Source organism: Limulus polyphemus, unplaced genomic scaffold (assembly GCF_000517525.1).
Source record: "Limulus polyphemus unplaced genomic scaffold, Limulus_polyphemus-2.1.2 Scaffold4870, whole genome shotgun sequence".
In the NCBI taxonomy this organism is placed as follows: domain Eukaryota; kingdom Metazoa; phylum Arthropoda; class Merostomata; order Xiphosura; family Limulidae; genus Limulus; species Limulus polyphemus.
In genome coordinates, this window is record NW_013670480.1 from 44163 (window position 1) to 60079 (window position 15917).

Below are 15917 nucleotides of genomic sequence, written 5' to 3' on the forward strand. Positions count from 1 at the left end.
ATTCAAAACAAACAAACAAATTCTCCATACAATGGATGTCAACAAAACAATAGAAATAAAAGCATACTTAATACATAAAATACATAAAAAAAGAGACTTGCAACTAATTATACAAGAAACGAGATAAAATATCGTGAGCTACATATTTATGACTCCATCTAAATGGAAAGCATGGTAATATTGATTGTTAAGGTCTTTGCGTGTTCAGCGTTTGCATGTTTGAAACCTTCGTTCAAGTGGTTTGTTGACAGAAATCATTTCATTTAATTGACAAAATTTCAATGATTCATTAAGACTAATTAAGTTATAAAATTTAATTTTAGTGACCGTGATAATTAATACTAAATGAACGTAAATAAACTTATTTATTGAAGTTACAAAATCTGAATGAAAACTTAAGTGTTGTATAAACTATGTGACTAGTAGAATACAACTTTTTTCCAAGAATTTTTCGAGCCCAATAATTTCTGTTGATTCATGGAAATAAATTTATTGTTAAATACATAAAAAAAAATAATATTAGTATTAGTAATTTAACATTAGTCTGGCTTCCACTCTAAACTTCAAACAAACAAATTCGGTGCCGATGTACCAGTTCCATACACCATTATTATGGAAGAGAAGCTTCCTTTTTTAAGCTCGCATTCAGGAAAGAAAAGCTGCTATTTTATTTCCTGGACGTGTGTTTTAAAAACACACTTTTTTATAACAACACAGGCTTTCATGTTGTACAAACTACTATTTTGATAAGTAGTATTAATATTCTAGCTCTTCATCGTGCGCGGCGCCCTACGATTAGCATTAAAGTTTGATTAAATTTTAAATTATAGTTTAGGAGGCCGTTGCCTAGCTCTTACTACCATAAACAAAGCAAGTTATAAAAAAGTCAAGAACATACAAGTTTAATGTCTTATTAACAAAAGTAAAAGGATTTCATCTCATTGAAACACAGTATTTTTCAACCTTTATGGTGTGAACGCCTCTTGATGGTGAAGCACGATTATAATAGAAAGGTAATTAAATCCGCTGTATATTTATATACACGTGAGAGTACCACAATAATATATATTTTTTTCATTATATTTAATTATTAATCACAATTAGAATAATAGATGGTAATAATTCTTAAACCCAGAGTTTGATAGATTTTCATGTCTTATTAACGAAAGTAAAAGGGTTTCGTTTCATTGAAACACGGTATTTTTCAACCTCTATGGTGTGAACGCCTATTGGTGGTGAAGCACAATTATAATAGATTATATTTGTCATAAGTCCATAGGGTAATTAAATCCGGTATTTTTATGTGACTTCTGATTTGTAAGTAATAACCATATTCCTATCTTGATTTTTCGACGACTCATTTATAGATCTAAACTAGAAACACTGTAGAATATAACTGTCGAAACTGCTTGTATTAGTAAACTTTCTATAAAAAAAGGTATTTAGTATGCTAACTATCGACCAAGTTGTTCAAATGTTTAAGAAATGAAAGGACACTTTTATGTATAAAAATTTCATCTTTGACATTTTCAATGAGCACATATAGAAACGTTAAAGCCAGTTTGAAAGATGAATGATAGCCGAAGTTTGGATTGCTTAATATATACTGAAATTGTGTCATGTATTTCCACTGTAAACATTGTGGTGTCTTGAATTTCCACTGTTAACATCGTGGTGTCATGTATTTCCACTGTAAACATTTGATACGTTGAATTGTCAGTTATCAGACATGTGTTAGGCTTTTCGCAGAACTGGAAATCGGTAATGGTACACGAAGCAAACAATTATTTTTCTCTGTTTAGTATGTAAGCTGTGTTCTATTCATTCTTTACAGTTATTTTCATATTGGTTAGAAAGTTTGATATATGTAATATTTTTATCATTGTTATTCTTGTTTCTTATATCTTTAATATAAGGTTTCTTTTGCATCGTTACCTTATTATATGGGATTAAAATTAATCTAAAACTGACCGAACCTTGTGAAATGTTACTGGGAGTACAGCCAAAAATATTGCTAACAGTGAGATATTTAAAATATAATACTTTCTAATGACCATAAGTATTAAAGGTACATTAAGTTACCTATGTTTATTACTAAGCTAATTTTTAGTTCTATGTAGGTCACTCACTTTGATCGGAAGTTGATAATAATACATTAATTGGAGGAGATGATATAGTGTTAAAACAAATGGTTATATATTTTGAACAAAAAAAACCGCTCACGCTTTTATCGGAAGTGAATAATAATATGTTTATTGTGGGAGATGATAAAGTGTTAAAACAAACGGTAATATATTTTGAACAAAAAAGTTCATATTTAATTTATTTTATCGATCTCTTGTAGAACTAATACTGATTTTAATTACAAGCTCTACACCGTGATTGTGTTCATTGTCACCTTTTTGCTCCCTTTGGTGATGCTGTCCTTCACATACTCCTGCATCAGCTGGAAACTGTGGAAGCACAACACCCCGGGCAATGCTGATGTCACCAGAGATATGCGTCATTTGCAAACCAAGATCAAGGTTTGTTAGACAGTTTTGTTCCGTAATTATGAATCACAAATTCCTAGAACAAAGGTAAATGCATGTTAGTCTAGGTGAAGATGTTTCAATTAGGGAACCCGCCATTTTGCAGTGCCCAACCAACAGAAATAAAGGCGCATTATCCTTGGAACGACAGAGTTAGATTTAAAATACCTTGAGAATTATTTTTTTCGGGTATATTACACGATGGAATAAACGATGAAAGGTGGTAAATAGTTCTGTAGTGAAAAACTACTCTGCAATCGTACGATTTGAAATATATTATAATTGAATTTTAGACAAATAATAAAAAAAACGTTTATAAATCAAACTATTAGTCAAGGCACGGTTCAATGAACATCTAATATACGTATATCTCATTTAACAGCTAATATACGTATATCTCATTTAACAGCTGATATACGTACATCTTATTTTTAGACCATAAAGATGTTAGTACTCGTGGTAGTCCTCTTCACTATCTGCTGGCTGCCAATTCAAACCTTCAACTTACTGGTGTATCTTGACTCTGATTTCTTGATTGTCACCAATGAAAAAGAATACAACATTTTCGTTGCTTCCTTCTTCATTTGCCATTGGATGTCTATGGCTAACAGCTTTGTGAATCCAATCATTTACTGCTTCATGAGTGACAATTTCAGAGTAAGTTTTTCTATTTTGTTTAGTAAAAAATTTTGTACTTCCGAGGATATTGCAGAAAGTATATGAATAAGCACAATGTATTGTATATTTGCTTTAGATTTGTTTATAACTACATCAAACTTATTCACATCAACATTAATGTAATAGATCAAACATGTTGTTTTGTTTAGCCATGGTGATCCCGTTTTTAAAATTAATGTAATTTTAAACTGTATACGTTTAATAATGTTAGATGCATGGATTATAGAGCATGTGTCCGAAGGTTGAAGTTGCTTCTCCGAATATTAGCAATTCTCAGTCAGTTAAAAATAATAATAATTAAGCTTGAAAAATGATATTTATTATGTTGAAAACAAGACTACAAAAGAGATTCATGTCGGCAATAGTACGTTTGTATATTTTCAAAAATGACACTAAAACTAAAACTTTATATAAGGACAACGTTTGCTGTGACTTTCTAAGACTTTTTGATATTACATTATATCAGTTTTGTGTTAAATAAGTTACTTAGCCACTTATAACAACTCCTAGCAAATACCGCCATATATTTATTTTTCATTTATCAATTCTAAATATTCCACAGGCTTCTATTACTATTATGTAACAATATGTTTATATTCTACACTAAAATAGATATTATGATAACACTTTTGCATCGATTAAGCTTAAGTATTTAATACTTGATCTATGATTCAGTCCCGCGATTCTCTCCCCTTACTCTTCTAAAATGGGATCTAAGCTTTTAAAACTTAAACTATTTAATCAGGTGAATTTTAGGAAAATAATTGAAATTAGTATTAAGTTGCTATAAATATTCTGTCTAGATGGAAATTTGAAGTTCACAAAGACTAAGGTTTAGCGGAAAGGTTCGAAATATATGAAAATAATCATTATGCGTAAAAAGCTGGTTAAGGAAAGAACTTAAAGGAGTAATTAAACTAAATATAAACAGTGATGCAGTGAAGATTGAAAACCTTCTTAGATTTGTAATCTGTGTGATAGATATTAAACATATTTACTGGTTACTCGATTTCCTTGGCTGTGAAAAATAACAAACAATATTTATAAACATTGATGTGTAATTCCATGATATTGAAGTAATTTCTTCATTTAATTGAGAATATAGTTTTCTTCAAGTCTATGTAACAAATAAATCTATATATCTATATATTTGAATGATAATTAATAATCTGCTCATACGCACAAAGAAAAAATAAGTTAAATTAACAATTTCAATCGTACTATTTCAATTGTCTCTTTTTTTATAAATCTAGCTAATATCCTTCAAATAAGAACCTGCGACTCCTGACATAAAATAACAAGAGAATTATTACAATTATTGCAATTAATGGCTTGTCATTATTCCTAATAATATTTACATTATTTTATCTTATATTGCAGACAGATTTGAAACAGCTGCTCTTCTGTAACTGCAGTAGATCTAAAGAAAAAACGACACAGAAGACGAGTGCTCTTCAATTGCAAGATCGCTCTTGTATGTATCTGCATAGTTCCACCTTTCTGGTTACCTGCAGGAGTAACCCAACTGCACAAAGAGTAATAATGTTGAAAGCAAACAAAGCCGCCGGATATGGGTCTAACAGGTTTTCGAGTCCAGACTTAAGATCCAGAATGTTGTTATTTCCTATCAAGAAATCAAGGACGTTTTCTGGTTTAGACAGGGAATTATCGTCTCCACACTTAGATTCAAGATCCTTGTCAAGTGTCTGATTTCAAAGATTATGATTATTGTGTAGACTTTATAGTATTTCAAGCTAAAACCTCTAAAAAAGCTCAAAGTAATAAACAAAACATTCTAAGCCTTTCTTGTAACTGGTTAGCTCACATCTGAAATGATAAACACAAAGACCTGTTCACATGGAGCTAGGTATAACTTAGTGTGGTTGACTTGACGGGCTGTAAATCCAAGAATATATGGATCACGCCCTGTTGCCGCGAACAGGTCTTCAAAGTTTGGGGCTGTGGGTGTTATAAAAGTACCCTTTGAATATACTATTCGATTAGAGTAGTCCAAAGAGCTGACAATCGGTGCTGTTGACTAACTGTCATCTCTTTATTCTATCTATATAATGAACAGCTACCGCAGACAGCCCTTGATTAGTTTTCAAGAATATCCGATGCAAACAAAGAAACTGTTCGCTTGAAACACTATAATTCTTTAACATTTTACATTAATTTCTATCATAGAAAAGCAGCTTCTGTAATGTTTAAAACGGGGCCAAATTTATTTCTTCATTAAAATATCGAATTTCATAAAATGTCAATTGAGTAAATTCCTGTGAAATATAATAAAAAAAATTACAAGCTTTAGAATAAATCCAGAAAAACAATAAATAGCTTCGAAATAAAGTACATAATTATGTTAAGAAACTTTTTATTTTAATATTGTATTTAAATAAAAGTATTTTAGAACAATATGTACAAAATTGTAATCGAATTTTTAATGAACATGCTTCTATACAAAGTTTAAATACTACTGTAAAGTCGACCATTAAATCTTAATATACATTATTTGTTTGAAAAAAAAATCTGTACGGCGCTTTTCAATCTACATTAATGAATAAATTGATTTACTATTTTATAAAATGTCCATAATAAGCTGTCCCAATAAATCTATGATTTACGAACGATCTTATCATACAGCTGCAAGTTATCAGTTAAGTGGTGGGTGTGTTAAAATGATCTCGTTTTTCCCCTGGTATGCCACCCCCCTCCTCCGTAACTCAACTATAAGTTTGAGGATTTAAAATGCTATATATCGGGTTTTGATACCCGCGATGGGCAAAGTACAGATAGCCCATTGTGTACCTTTGTACTTGACAAGATACAAACATACTTTCCTGGTATGAAAGTTGAAAAAAAATCTTTGCTATTTACTTTCAACAACAGTTGAATTGTTCGCTCAATCTAATGCCAAAATATTCGTTGATTTACTTAATAAGTTTCTACATGTGCGGATTCCATTCATTTCAGTACGTAATTATTTGCTTATGTAACATGACGATGGTTTGAAAGCATTAATTTAAGACAAAAGAGAAATATTTATGTATCTTTAGTTACAAATTTTCCCTCAGAGTGATAATTTAAAATATATTTACAGTAACAGACACTTAGACTTCTTCATCTACTGAATATTTTTCCTATAAAGTGGTTAAAATTTACAGCCTATAATTACCACTCTGAAATTATCTTATTTCACACTCTTCAACTTTATTAATCTACCTATCTGAGGAATATGTACCTAAATACTTTATTCCTTAATAGAGCACGTTAGTTGAGTCATATCACGTGCTCGTTAGGTGCTCTGATACTTAAAACTTTTTGCTGTGCATTTCTACCCAAAAAATAATATTTCAGATATCAGTAGTAATTAGACAAAGTATATAACTAATTTAATCAGTTTTCCGTTTAGTATTTAATGTGGTGTATTTGTGATTTTTGTTGCTTACAAAGTTTTCTAAGGTTAAATGAGCCTGTCGTGATATATAGATACCCCAGTTCAGAGATACCTTTAATTGTTCTGGGACCGCTAACTGGTGACGTGATACTGATCTGGGAAAGATAAGTATCATATAAACGTAGCTGCTATGTCTGTGTCTGTGTCTGTGTGATATCTTTTTCCTCTCACTGGTAACAGTATTCATACTAATATAGTAATATAATATATATTATTTCCATAGTATGAATGCTTTTACCAGTGAGAGGAAAAATATATCACACATTAGCTACAAACTAGAGCCTGAGGTATCGTACTGTATGTCTCGGAAACTCCAGCCAAGGAAAGCACACAGTCAAAAACATAAACAGTATATTGCAGTTTAAACAGCAACAGAAATGACAGAACATCTGGGCACGAAGTTCATTTTCCAGGAACTTGAAATTGATATTTCAGTACCGAAGACTAAAGGGCAATTAGTTTAGAATAATAATAATAATAATTAAACCTTTTCTAACGGTGCAAGTATTATTCAAAAGGTGTTAAATAACATACAGGACCTGTAACAACATTTCGACTCTGTTATTTTACTTACTGGTTAACTTATCTTAATAAACTTTGTTTGCCTATTAACTTCTCGTATCGATATTAACTTGTGTTTTTGTATTAGGCTTAAAGTGTATTTAGCATTTTTAATACTTATTATCACAAAGTCTAAACGTTTTCATATTGTGTTAACATTATATATTAAATTACACTCGAAACATGTCCACATTTACGTACTATGTATAGATAGAAAAACGTCTTAAAACAATGTTGATGAGCTAATACAAATATTTATTAGCTTCTTAATGTATTAAAATTCTGTTTTTAATACCATCTAGTGATAACCGAAAGTAATTATTAATATTCGTTATATTGTGGTTTGTTGCTTTGGGCGACTTGAGTTATCAAACACATACTAAAATTACAGAATCAGACACGAGCCTAAAAAACTATTTTGTTAAATGGCGTTTATCTCTAAAAACATACAATTCATATGACGAAAAACAAAATTAAGGTAAAGGAACAACTTGGATCAAGGTAATAATGGACCTTGTCATTAAGTAGATAAATGACTATAATAAAGGATAATCAAGAAACACCACGTCTTTACTTTGCATTTTTTGTATGTATATAAAAACAAAGATGTAATCAGCAACTTAATTTCGGTGTTGTAAAAGGTTTTAGAAACTACACTACTTTGTGAAACTGTGAAAAAGAATTGAGTTGAAAATGATCAGACTATACGACGTGTAGTTGACTATGTTAAGTATATCATTAAGTTGAAAATGATCAGACTATACTTCGTATAGTCTGATCATTTTCAACTTAATGATATACTTAACATAGTCAACTACACGTCGTATAGTCTGATCATTTTCATCTCAATGATATATCTTACAAAGTTAACTACACGTCGTACAGTCTGATCATTTTAAACTCAATGATATATCTCACAAAGTTAACTACACATCGTACAGTCAGATCATTTTAAACTCAGTGACATATCTCACATAGTTAACTACACTTCGTATAGTCTGATCATTTTCAACTCAATGACATATCTCACATAGTTAACTACACTTTGTGTAGTTAACTATGTGAGATATGTCATTGAGTTTAAAATGATCAGACTGTACGACGTGTAGTTAACTATGTGAGATATATCATTGAGTTTAAAATGATCAGACTGTACGATATGTAGTTGACTATGTTAGATATATCTACTAGGAAGTTATAACTGCTTTTGTTGTTCATTTTTATTATTATTAGAAATCGGAGTCGTGACGTCAACGAACAACGCGTTCTTGGCTTAATTCTTGTAAACTACCCTAGCGGCCTCCGTTACAAATAAAAATTAGTTCATTGCCCTTCGGTTTCTAGTTTTTTATTGATAATTTTTTGTGTTATATGTTTTTTTGCATTACGTAATATATCACGATAGGAAATATAATAGAATTTTTACCTCGATTAATACACAGCCCCCTACAAAGATTTCTATCAGAATTTAAATAAAACACGTACTGTACTTCAAATTTAGGGAGGTAATTAATTAACAATATTCTAATCCAATATCAAGAGTTAAGCACACGCTTATTAAGTAGCAACTTCCCATTTTACCACCTGAGCATACAGTTTGATTAAAGGGATGGTTAGCTAGTTAGGTTTAATAGTAGGATGTCACTACGACGAGTTCGATTTGTTTTCTGTTAAAATCATTCTAAACGCTTCAATTCTCATAAAGTTCAATAAATATGTAAGACAGAAAATGTGACATACGTGTCACCTGCTCCATTAGAATAAAAAGTAAATTCAGCACAACCGTGGTATTAGGTTTGTAGTGCAATTACCATTACAGATTATGTTGGGAATTGTCAAATAAGACAAGACTGTGGTAGAACCTTTTGGATTTATCATTTCAATTGTACTGTAAAACACGTATGTATTTGGACACTGGATTACAATTCCTTTTTACAAAACAAATTACTCAAAAAGAAATTAGAAGGGAAATTTTAAACCTAAAAGGCACTTTATACAACGTACAGGGTAAACAGACAGATCAGAGATTTCTGGAGTTCAGGTATAGCCGTCCCTAGTTTTGAACTACTAGCCAGAAGGAATGCAGCCAGTCAATAAAACCCATCGCCACAAGGGCTTTGCCCAGCTATTCGAACTGAATAATTGAATAGGTTTTATTCAAACCTATATAACAAACATAAATCTATATATTTATTTAACTTCATTCATAATCATTAATCATTTTTTCATACACACGAGGAAAAATTAACTTAAAAACAAACCTTAATTTCTGATATCTCAATCGTACTATTTCTGTCTTGGTACTTGTATCTAATATCCTTCAATATGAAGAAAAACACCCGACCGATCCAATCTTTTTGATTCTGTGGAGATTTAACCAGTAATAACAAAGAATTATTTCAATTAATGACGTGTAATTATTTATAATAATATTTACATTATTCTATTTTATATGGCAGACAGATTTGAAGCAGCTGCTCTTCTGTAAGTGCAGTGGATCTAAAGACAAAACGACACAGAAGACGAGTGCTCTTCAATTGCAAGATCGTTCTTGTATGTATCTGCATAGTTTCACCTGCGGGAGAATCCAGCCAAATCTTGAAAGCCAACATATTGTCAGCCGCCGGAATTGGGTCCAGATTTGAGATCCAGAATGTAAACAATTCTGTAGTTTACCTCTCAGTGGCTCAGGGCTAGATCGAGGGCTTATAGTGGTACAAAGCGGGTTTCGATACTCATGGTGAGCACAACCCAAATGGCCCATTGTGCAGTGTGTGCTTAATAGCAAATAAACAAATAAAATCTAATTTTCTGCTCTTAGTCTTTTTGTTTCTTTATATCTTCGGATACAACCATAATTCACAGCCTTGTCCCCTGTTTTATCGCTAAATCTAGCATTTTAAAGAGTCATATATCAGTTCTAACGTTTTACATTAGAAGAACTGATTAATAATTGCTTTAATTGTTAACTGGGCGTTTAATTGAGATTTCGCTCTTTTAAACAACTTGTTCATTTAACTGTATGGTCTGAACACTAACAGAAAAACGAAAAAAGTAAGAATAATAATTGAATAGTCTAGAAGTCGACGAAAATTAATGTTTTCCGATAAGAAACTAACGTTCTCCTATTGAATCAAGACTTGTTTACTAGTAGGTGCAGGCTAGCCTTTGGATAGAATTGACCAGACTTAGATTCAAGGTAAACTCAATTAGCGATAGTTTGACCTCAATCAGAAGAGCTATTTAAACAATAAGTTAGTCGTTTGGTTTCTGAAGAGGGCTTGCGGCTGCTACGGCACTGGAAAGCTACTGTACAAGCAAAAATCAGAGACTAACATAAAATAACTAGAAAAGTCTGAAAAACAGTGATTCAAAATTTTTTTTTACTCTTCGATGGCATATAAACTTACTTTTTTCTATTGTTTTCAAACTAATTTTTAGACACAAGTTGCTTCCACGACATTGTTCAACCGTCACATACCTCAGGCAGATACGAGTATTCGTGTTATTTCATATGAAGACATATTGGTCAAATCGCCCAACGCAGCGCCAATGGGTTTCCTCTTAGCGAACCCAGATATTTCGCGAAAACACTTTTACTGAAATATCCCGAAAATAGCCCCCAATTTTGACATTGATTTACATTAGAGCACGTAAATAAGTAGGTTTTATAATTACCGTTCGTATTTTGATTAAATAAATTAAACTTTATTATAGCAGTAGTGATCATTAAACTGAAAAATTGCAAAATAGTAGTTCAAGCATTGAACTTGCATTATAGCGGCCGTATAAATGAGGGTCATATGCCCACGGGTTCAAAACTTATTCAATATGTTACATCTACAATTCAAACGCAACTGTACTCTCTAATATTAACTATTATAACTAACATATCATAATATCACTCAATAATGTTTGAAATTATGAAACATCGCATTGGATATTGAATAAACCAGTAAATACTGTTTTATTTTTAGAAATCGGTTGAAAAGCAATAAAAAAACTAGTTATATGGTTGTTTCTATTCTAGCTAAATAAGTGCAAGACAGCTATCGCCATTTTCAGTCAGATAAAGATTGATTTACATAATTAGGAACGCACTTTATGTGTACAATATGCGCTTAAGCGTGATTCTGTGGTTGAGAAAAAGATAAACATCTTTATCTCCTTTGCACCATTCGTTTATGAATGCTTACACACACTGCATAGCTAATTGTACCGACACTACGAGCTCCATCTTGGTTATCGGCCCATCATCCCCATTGAATTTGCATATGAATCTCATGATGTGTTATCAGGTAAGGTCTATTAAAGTCAATACCTGTCTTTGACGTCCATTTGTAGAGGTATGACACGAAAAAAGGAACTCGTAGACCATCAAATGGAAGTTGTTATTGAAGGAACATTGTTTGTATACATTTCCTGTTTAATAATACCTAAATCCACTGTGGATAATGTACAGACGAAATGTGAGACCACTGGACGTCCTTACATAGAATTACAGTCCAAATGCCCAAAAGCAATAATTTCTTTAATCCATGCAAACTGGAATTTTCAATAATATGAAACTGCACATTTCACTTTAAGCCAATCACGCTATAATCTGATAAAGGTTTCGGACTTCAGACTGGAAGATTCAGTGAGCGCAGTCAGACTGGCACATTCAGTGAGCGCAGTTAGTTCCATGTTCATCACAATCAGAAATAAAATACGTCTGTTCTAATGATCCATTGATCATCGGAACTGGGGCGAAGAATAATGGAAAACCATATCATGAACAATATTATTTGCTTTTGATGACGAGAAGCCCACTTTTAGAGAATAAAAGTTTGAATACAGCTTGAATGGGTAATGCAGAAACCTTTATTACAAATATACAAGATTTCGACAAGATTATGCCATCATCTGAAGCTATACAGAGGATATGCAAGTAGCATAACGTCGTAACAATATTCAGAAGCCACAAAAATACGAAAGCAGTGAGTACACACTGAACCATCTCATGACGCTATGAAGAGTTAAATTTGGACTCTTAAATACTACAAACAAAAAAAAACAACTAGCAAAAGTCAGATTTCAAAAGCATGATAGATGCACAAGACCCTGTAATACCAAATATGTGCAATAGCTTACCATTTTAGAGAAGAATACTATACAGTAAAATGGAATATCTAAAATAATAGGATACGAATCGCACCCGAAAACATAAATATAGTAGAAGCATTTTACATTTATCTATCATAGAAGTCAGCAAAACCTGAATACTCCATCCCTATGAAACCACTCAGATAGTTAATTGATTCAAATCCTAAGGGTTGAGACCCTGGACGAGAGGAAATCACACAAGTCTTTCTAATAATGCAAACAAGGGTCATATCCTGGCCTCTGTCACAACATATAGCCCTTCTCAGAAGCTCTGAGAAGGTGGAAGCAGATTGGCAGTCAAGAGACATAATATAAATTAAATAGTGAGTAGTATCTATTAAAAAAAACAATAGTAACTAATTACACAGGTCTGCGATGGTTTTATTGTATTGAAATTTTTACATGTTCTACAGTAATTTCTGTACGCTGAATCCGAAAATGATAACCATTTCTTCCATCACGTATAGATTTTCACAAAATGTCATAACACAATACATAAAAGAAATACCACAACACGTAGTTTTGAGACTAAAAGACGTAGATTTCACAAAAACATATCACGATGAATGAGGATGTATATTCGTTTGACATCAGTGTTCTTCCCTTTTCTTCAGTTTGTTTGTATTTTTGTTAACAAACATAAATAATAAAAAAATGTTCATTGTGGTAAACGAAATAATAATTTGATCTAAGTAAGAGTTTTTTTTTCTTCTTCCCGATTTATAAAAAAAATCCTTAAGTGATAGAAAAATATGAATATTATTTTCGAAATCTGCGTAGCGAATTATAGAAAATCCGTTATTAAAACCCAAACAACTTTTATAAAGTTTAAATTCGCAGGCCTGTGTTATTAATGAGGCTTAAGTGATTGTATAGGCTACAAACCCTGACAACCAATAATCTAACATTTTCATGCCTCTCGATACTTTACATTTGTTATATAATTTTATCACGCTTTTGGTATTTTTAATAAATAAGAAATATTACTCTATTAGTTTTAGTTTAATAATACTTCAGATGGGAATTCTTTGCATTCAAAAGTTTGTCATTCTGATTGTATCTGCCAGCTGTTATCACCTCTAACTGCTTGATAAATGTCGTTTCTAAAGTGAAGTCAGAGTACTGTAAATAAATACACAAGTACTTTTCAAGGTCAGAAAATCGATGGGGTATCTATGATTGGTCGACCAAAAATGATAGCTTTCTCACATGATGGGCACAGTGTGTACAGGTACCATCCATACAAACACAAGTTAATCTCAGACAGAAGTAACTTACGGATGATCAGAGGACGATGGACGGATTATCAAGGCTTTACATATATATTTTATTGTTTACTCTTGTTGCATCCAAACCTTTCAAGCAAGAGAAACTTAACTCAACATGTGGATACCAGGTAAGTGCAACATGATCGACAAAGATAGAAACATGGATTAATGTAGATATATCAGTGTTTATATATATATATATGTATGTATGTATACGTTTGAAATGTGTTTTATAATTATTTATATTTTTCACTTTGAAGATACTATTCCTAAGATAATATCTTTCGCTTGGTAATGTTATTACGTGACAAAATAAAACAAAATCAACTCCTTATTATAAATCTATATCCACTAGCAGGAGATAGTACACATCATTGCTATCAGAAATACATTAGTAATAGCTTACATCATGCTATTCGGATGTAAATTTCCAGTGGTTAGGATTGAAGAGGTAGCTGAATCCTAATATGGCATCAGATTTTCTTTTTCTTCCTCGCGCTCAGGATCCAGGGATGTCATGTTTGAAACTGTAATCATATCCTCCTTACAAACTAGTGAGATAAAACTTGGCATACGTGCATAGGTGCTAAGGGCGGGTATCTTAATGGATATTTTTTTCAGGTACGGACCCTTACTTGGAGTAGAATTAATTGTAGATTACGAAGGAGATTAATCGGTACAATGGGGGCTCTGTGAATCATGAGTGGGGGTGGTGGCTTTGAACCTTGCAGCGAAGCGCGGGTATTTTATGGTAATTTGGTTAAAGAATCCTGTGAGTGTATCTGAAGTCCTATTAAACTAGTTTCTCTGTCACTGAAATTATAGATGTTTTTTTTCTCAAAGACATAATTTCACAGTATTTATCCTTTATGTTTGCACAGTTGGATATAATAACAAAATTTGAAGTTTGTATTTTATTTTATAAATAACAAGTTTTGAAATGTTGTGTTGACTGGTTGATAACATTCCCTGGTTACGGTGCTGATACTAAAGTTTTCTGACTCATCGTTTTTCAAAACTTACACGGAAAAGTAGGATTAAGTTATGGAATGAAACCTTATACAGTAAAATAGAACAGAAAGTCCAAAGTATGGTGAATCTCTGTATCTCTCCTAGCAACAACATCAGTGCATTACTGAGTGAAGAGAATTTTGGTCACAGTAATATCGTTTTACGTTTGCTGGTAGAATCACAGTGATAAAAGCTCAAAGTACACAAAGTGTTCAAAGTGCATAATCTGACCATAAAAAAACAAAACATTCTCTTAGAAACTAAAAAGAACGTAGTTTATCAAGCGTTCCCTTTTCTGTCTTTGTAGTTCCATTTCAAAAACACAAAAATTGAACAAAAAAAAGATTCTCAAACTTTTGGTTTAAATGCCAAAAGTTGGCGAGACATTTTAAACCAATAGGCCCTAACAATTGCTATTCTGATTCAAAACCAGAGGTCTATAAAAATATCATTTCACATCTTTCTTTTGTTCCTCACAAGTCGGTTGCCCGAAAAGCTTTTTGGTTGTTACGTATTACAATTTCAAAGGCCCCCCAGTGGCACAGCGGTAAGTCTGCGGACTTACAACGCTAGAAACCGGTTTTCGATACCCGTGGTGGGCAGAGCACAGATAGCCCATTGTGTAGCTTTGTGCTTAGCTCCAAATAAACAATTTCAAATAGCCTAAAACTGAGTTAGATGTAGAAGTTACATAAATGTCGATATGTATCCAATTTATGATATTTGCCAACAAGATTGATACACACAGTTTCTTTTTTCTATACAATTTTTTAATATACAAACAATAATACAATTTACAATAACGGTTATTACAAATAGTTCTTACAAACGATGATTTATATACAAAAGTTTTACAAACTTACAAAAAATATAAATTATTCTTTCTAGTCTGGAACTTCCTTGATATCTTATCGAGGGTTCACGATGAGCGTGTTACTTTCGAGTTGATGTAGGTACAATTCACTTCATAGGGAGCTAGCTAGCTCTGTAGTTCTCGCTGATCACACGCCGATTACAGGTCGAGTTTCTTTTACCGCTGAAGTTATATAATACCTTCGTAAAAGTATCAATGTCCACTATAGTTAAATGGTTTATAATGTTCGAAATTTATAAATGCTCCTGGTCAAATAAGCGTTATAGCAATCATAGTTATGGCTTCCGAAGCTTATAGCAAACCAATAATAGATACTGTTTTTTTGTTGTTGTTGTTTGTTTGTTTTTTGGCGCGTCGCGTTGGTTATATTTATAGGCGTGTGGAGAGTTTCT

The 15917-nt window shown here is 32.0% G+C and overlaps 1 protein-coding gene across 1 annotated transcript in view; it reads left to right on the forward strand.

Moving 5' to 3' along the window:
• The window catches only part of LOC106471799 (RYamide receptor-like), a 17921-nt gene extending 12913 nt beyond the window's left edge, over nucleotides 1-5008 (forward strand). Inside the window, exons 3-5 of the mRNA XM_013932423.2 lie at nucleotides 2370-2525; nucleotides 2967-3188; nucleotides 4590-5008. Of these exons, the coding sequence (XP_013787877.2) occupies nucleotides 2370-2525; nucleotides 2967-3188; nucleotides 4590-4919 (708 nt within the window). The 3' untranslated portion in view covers nucleotides 4920-5008. The remainder of the gene's footprint in view (nucleotides 1-2369; nucleotides 2526-2966; nucleotides 3189-4589) is intronic.
• Nucleotides 5009-15917: the final 10909 nt, after the last annotated feature.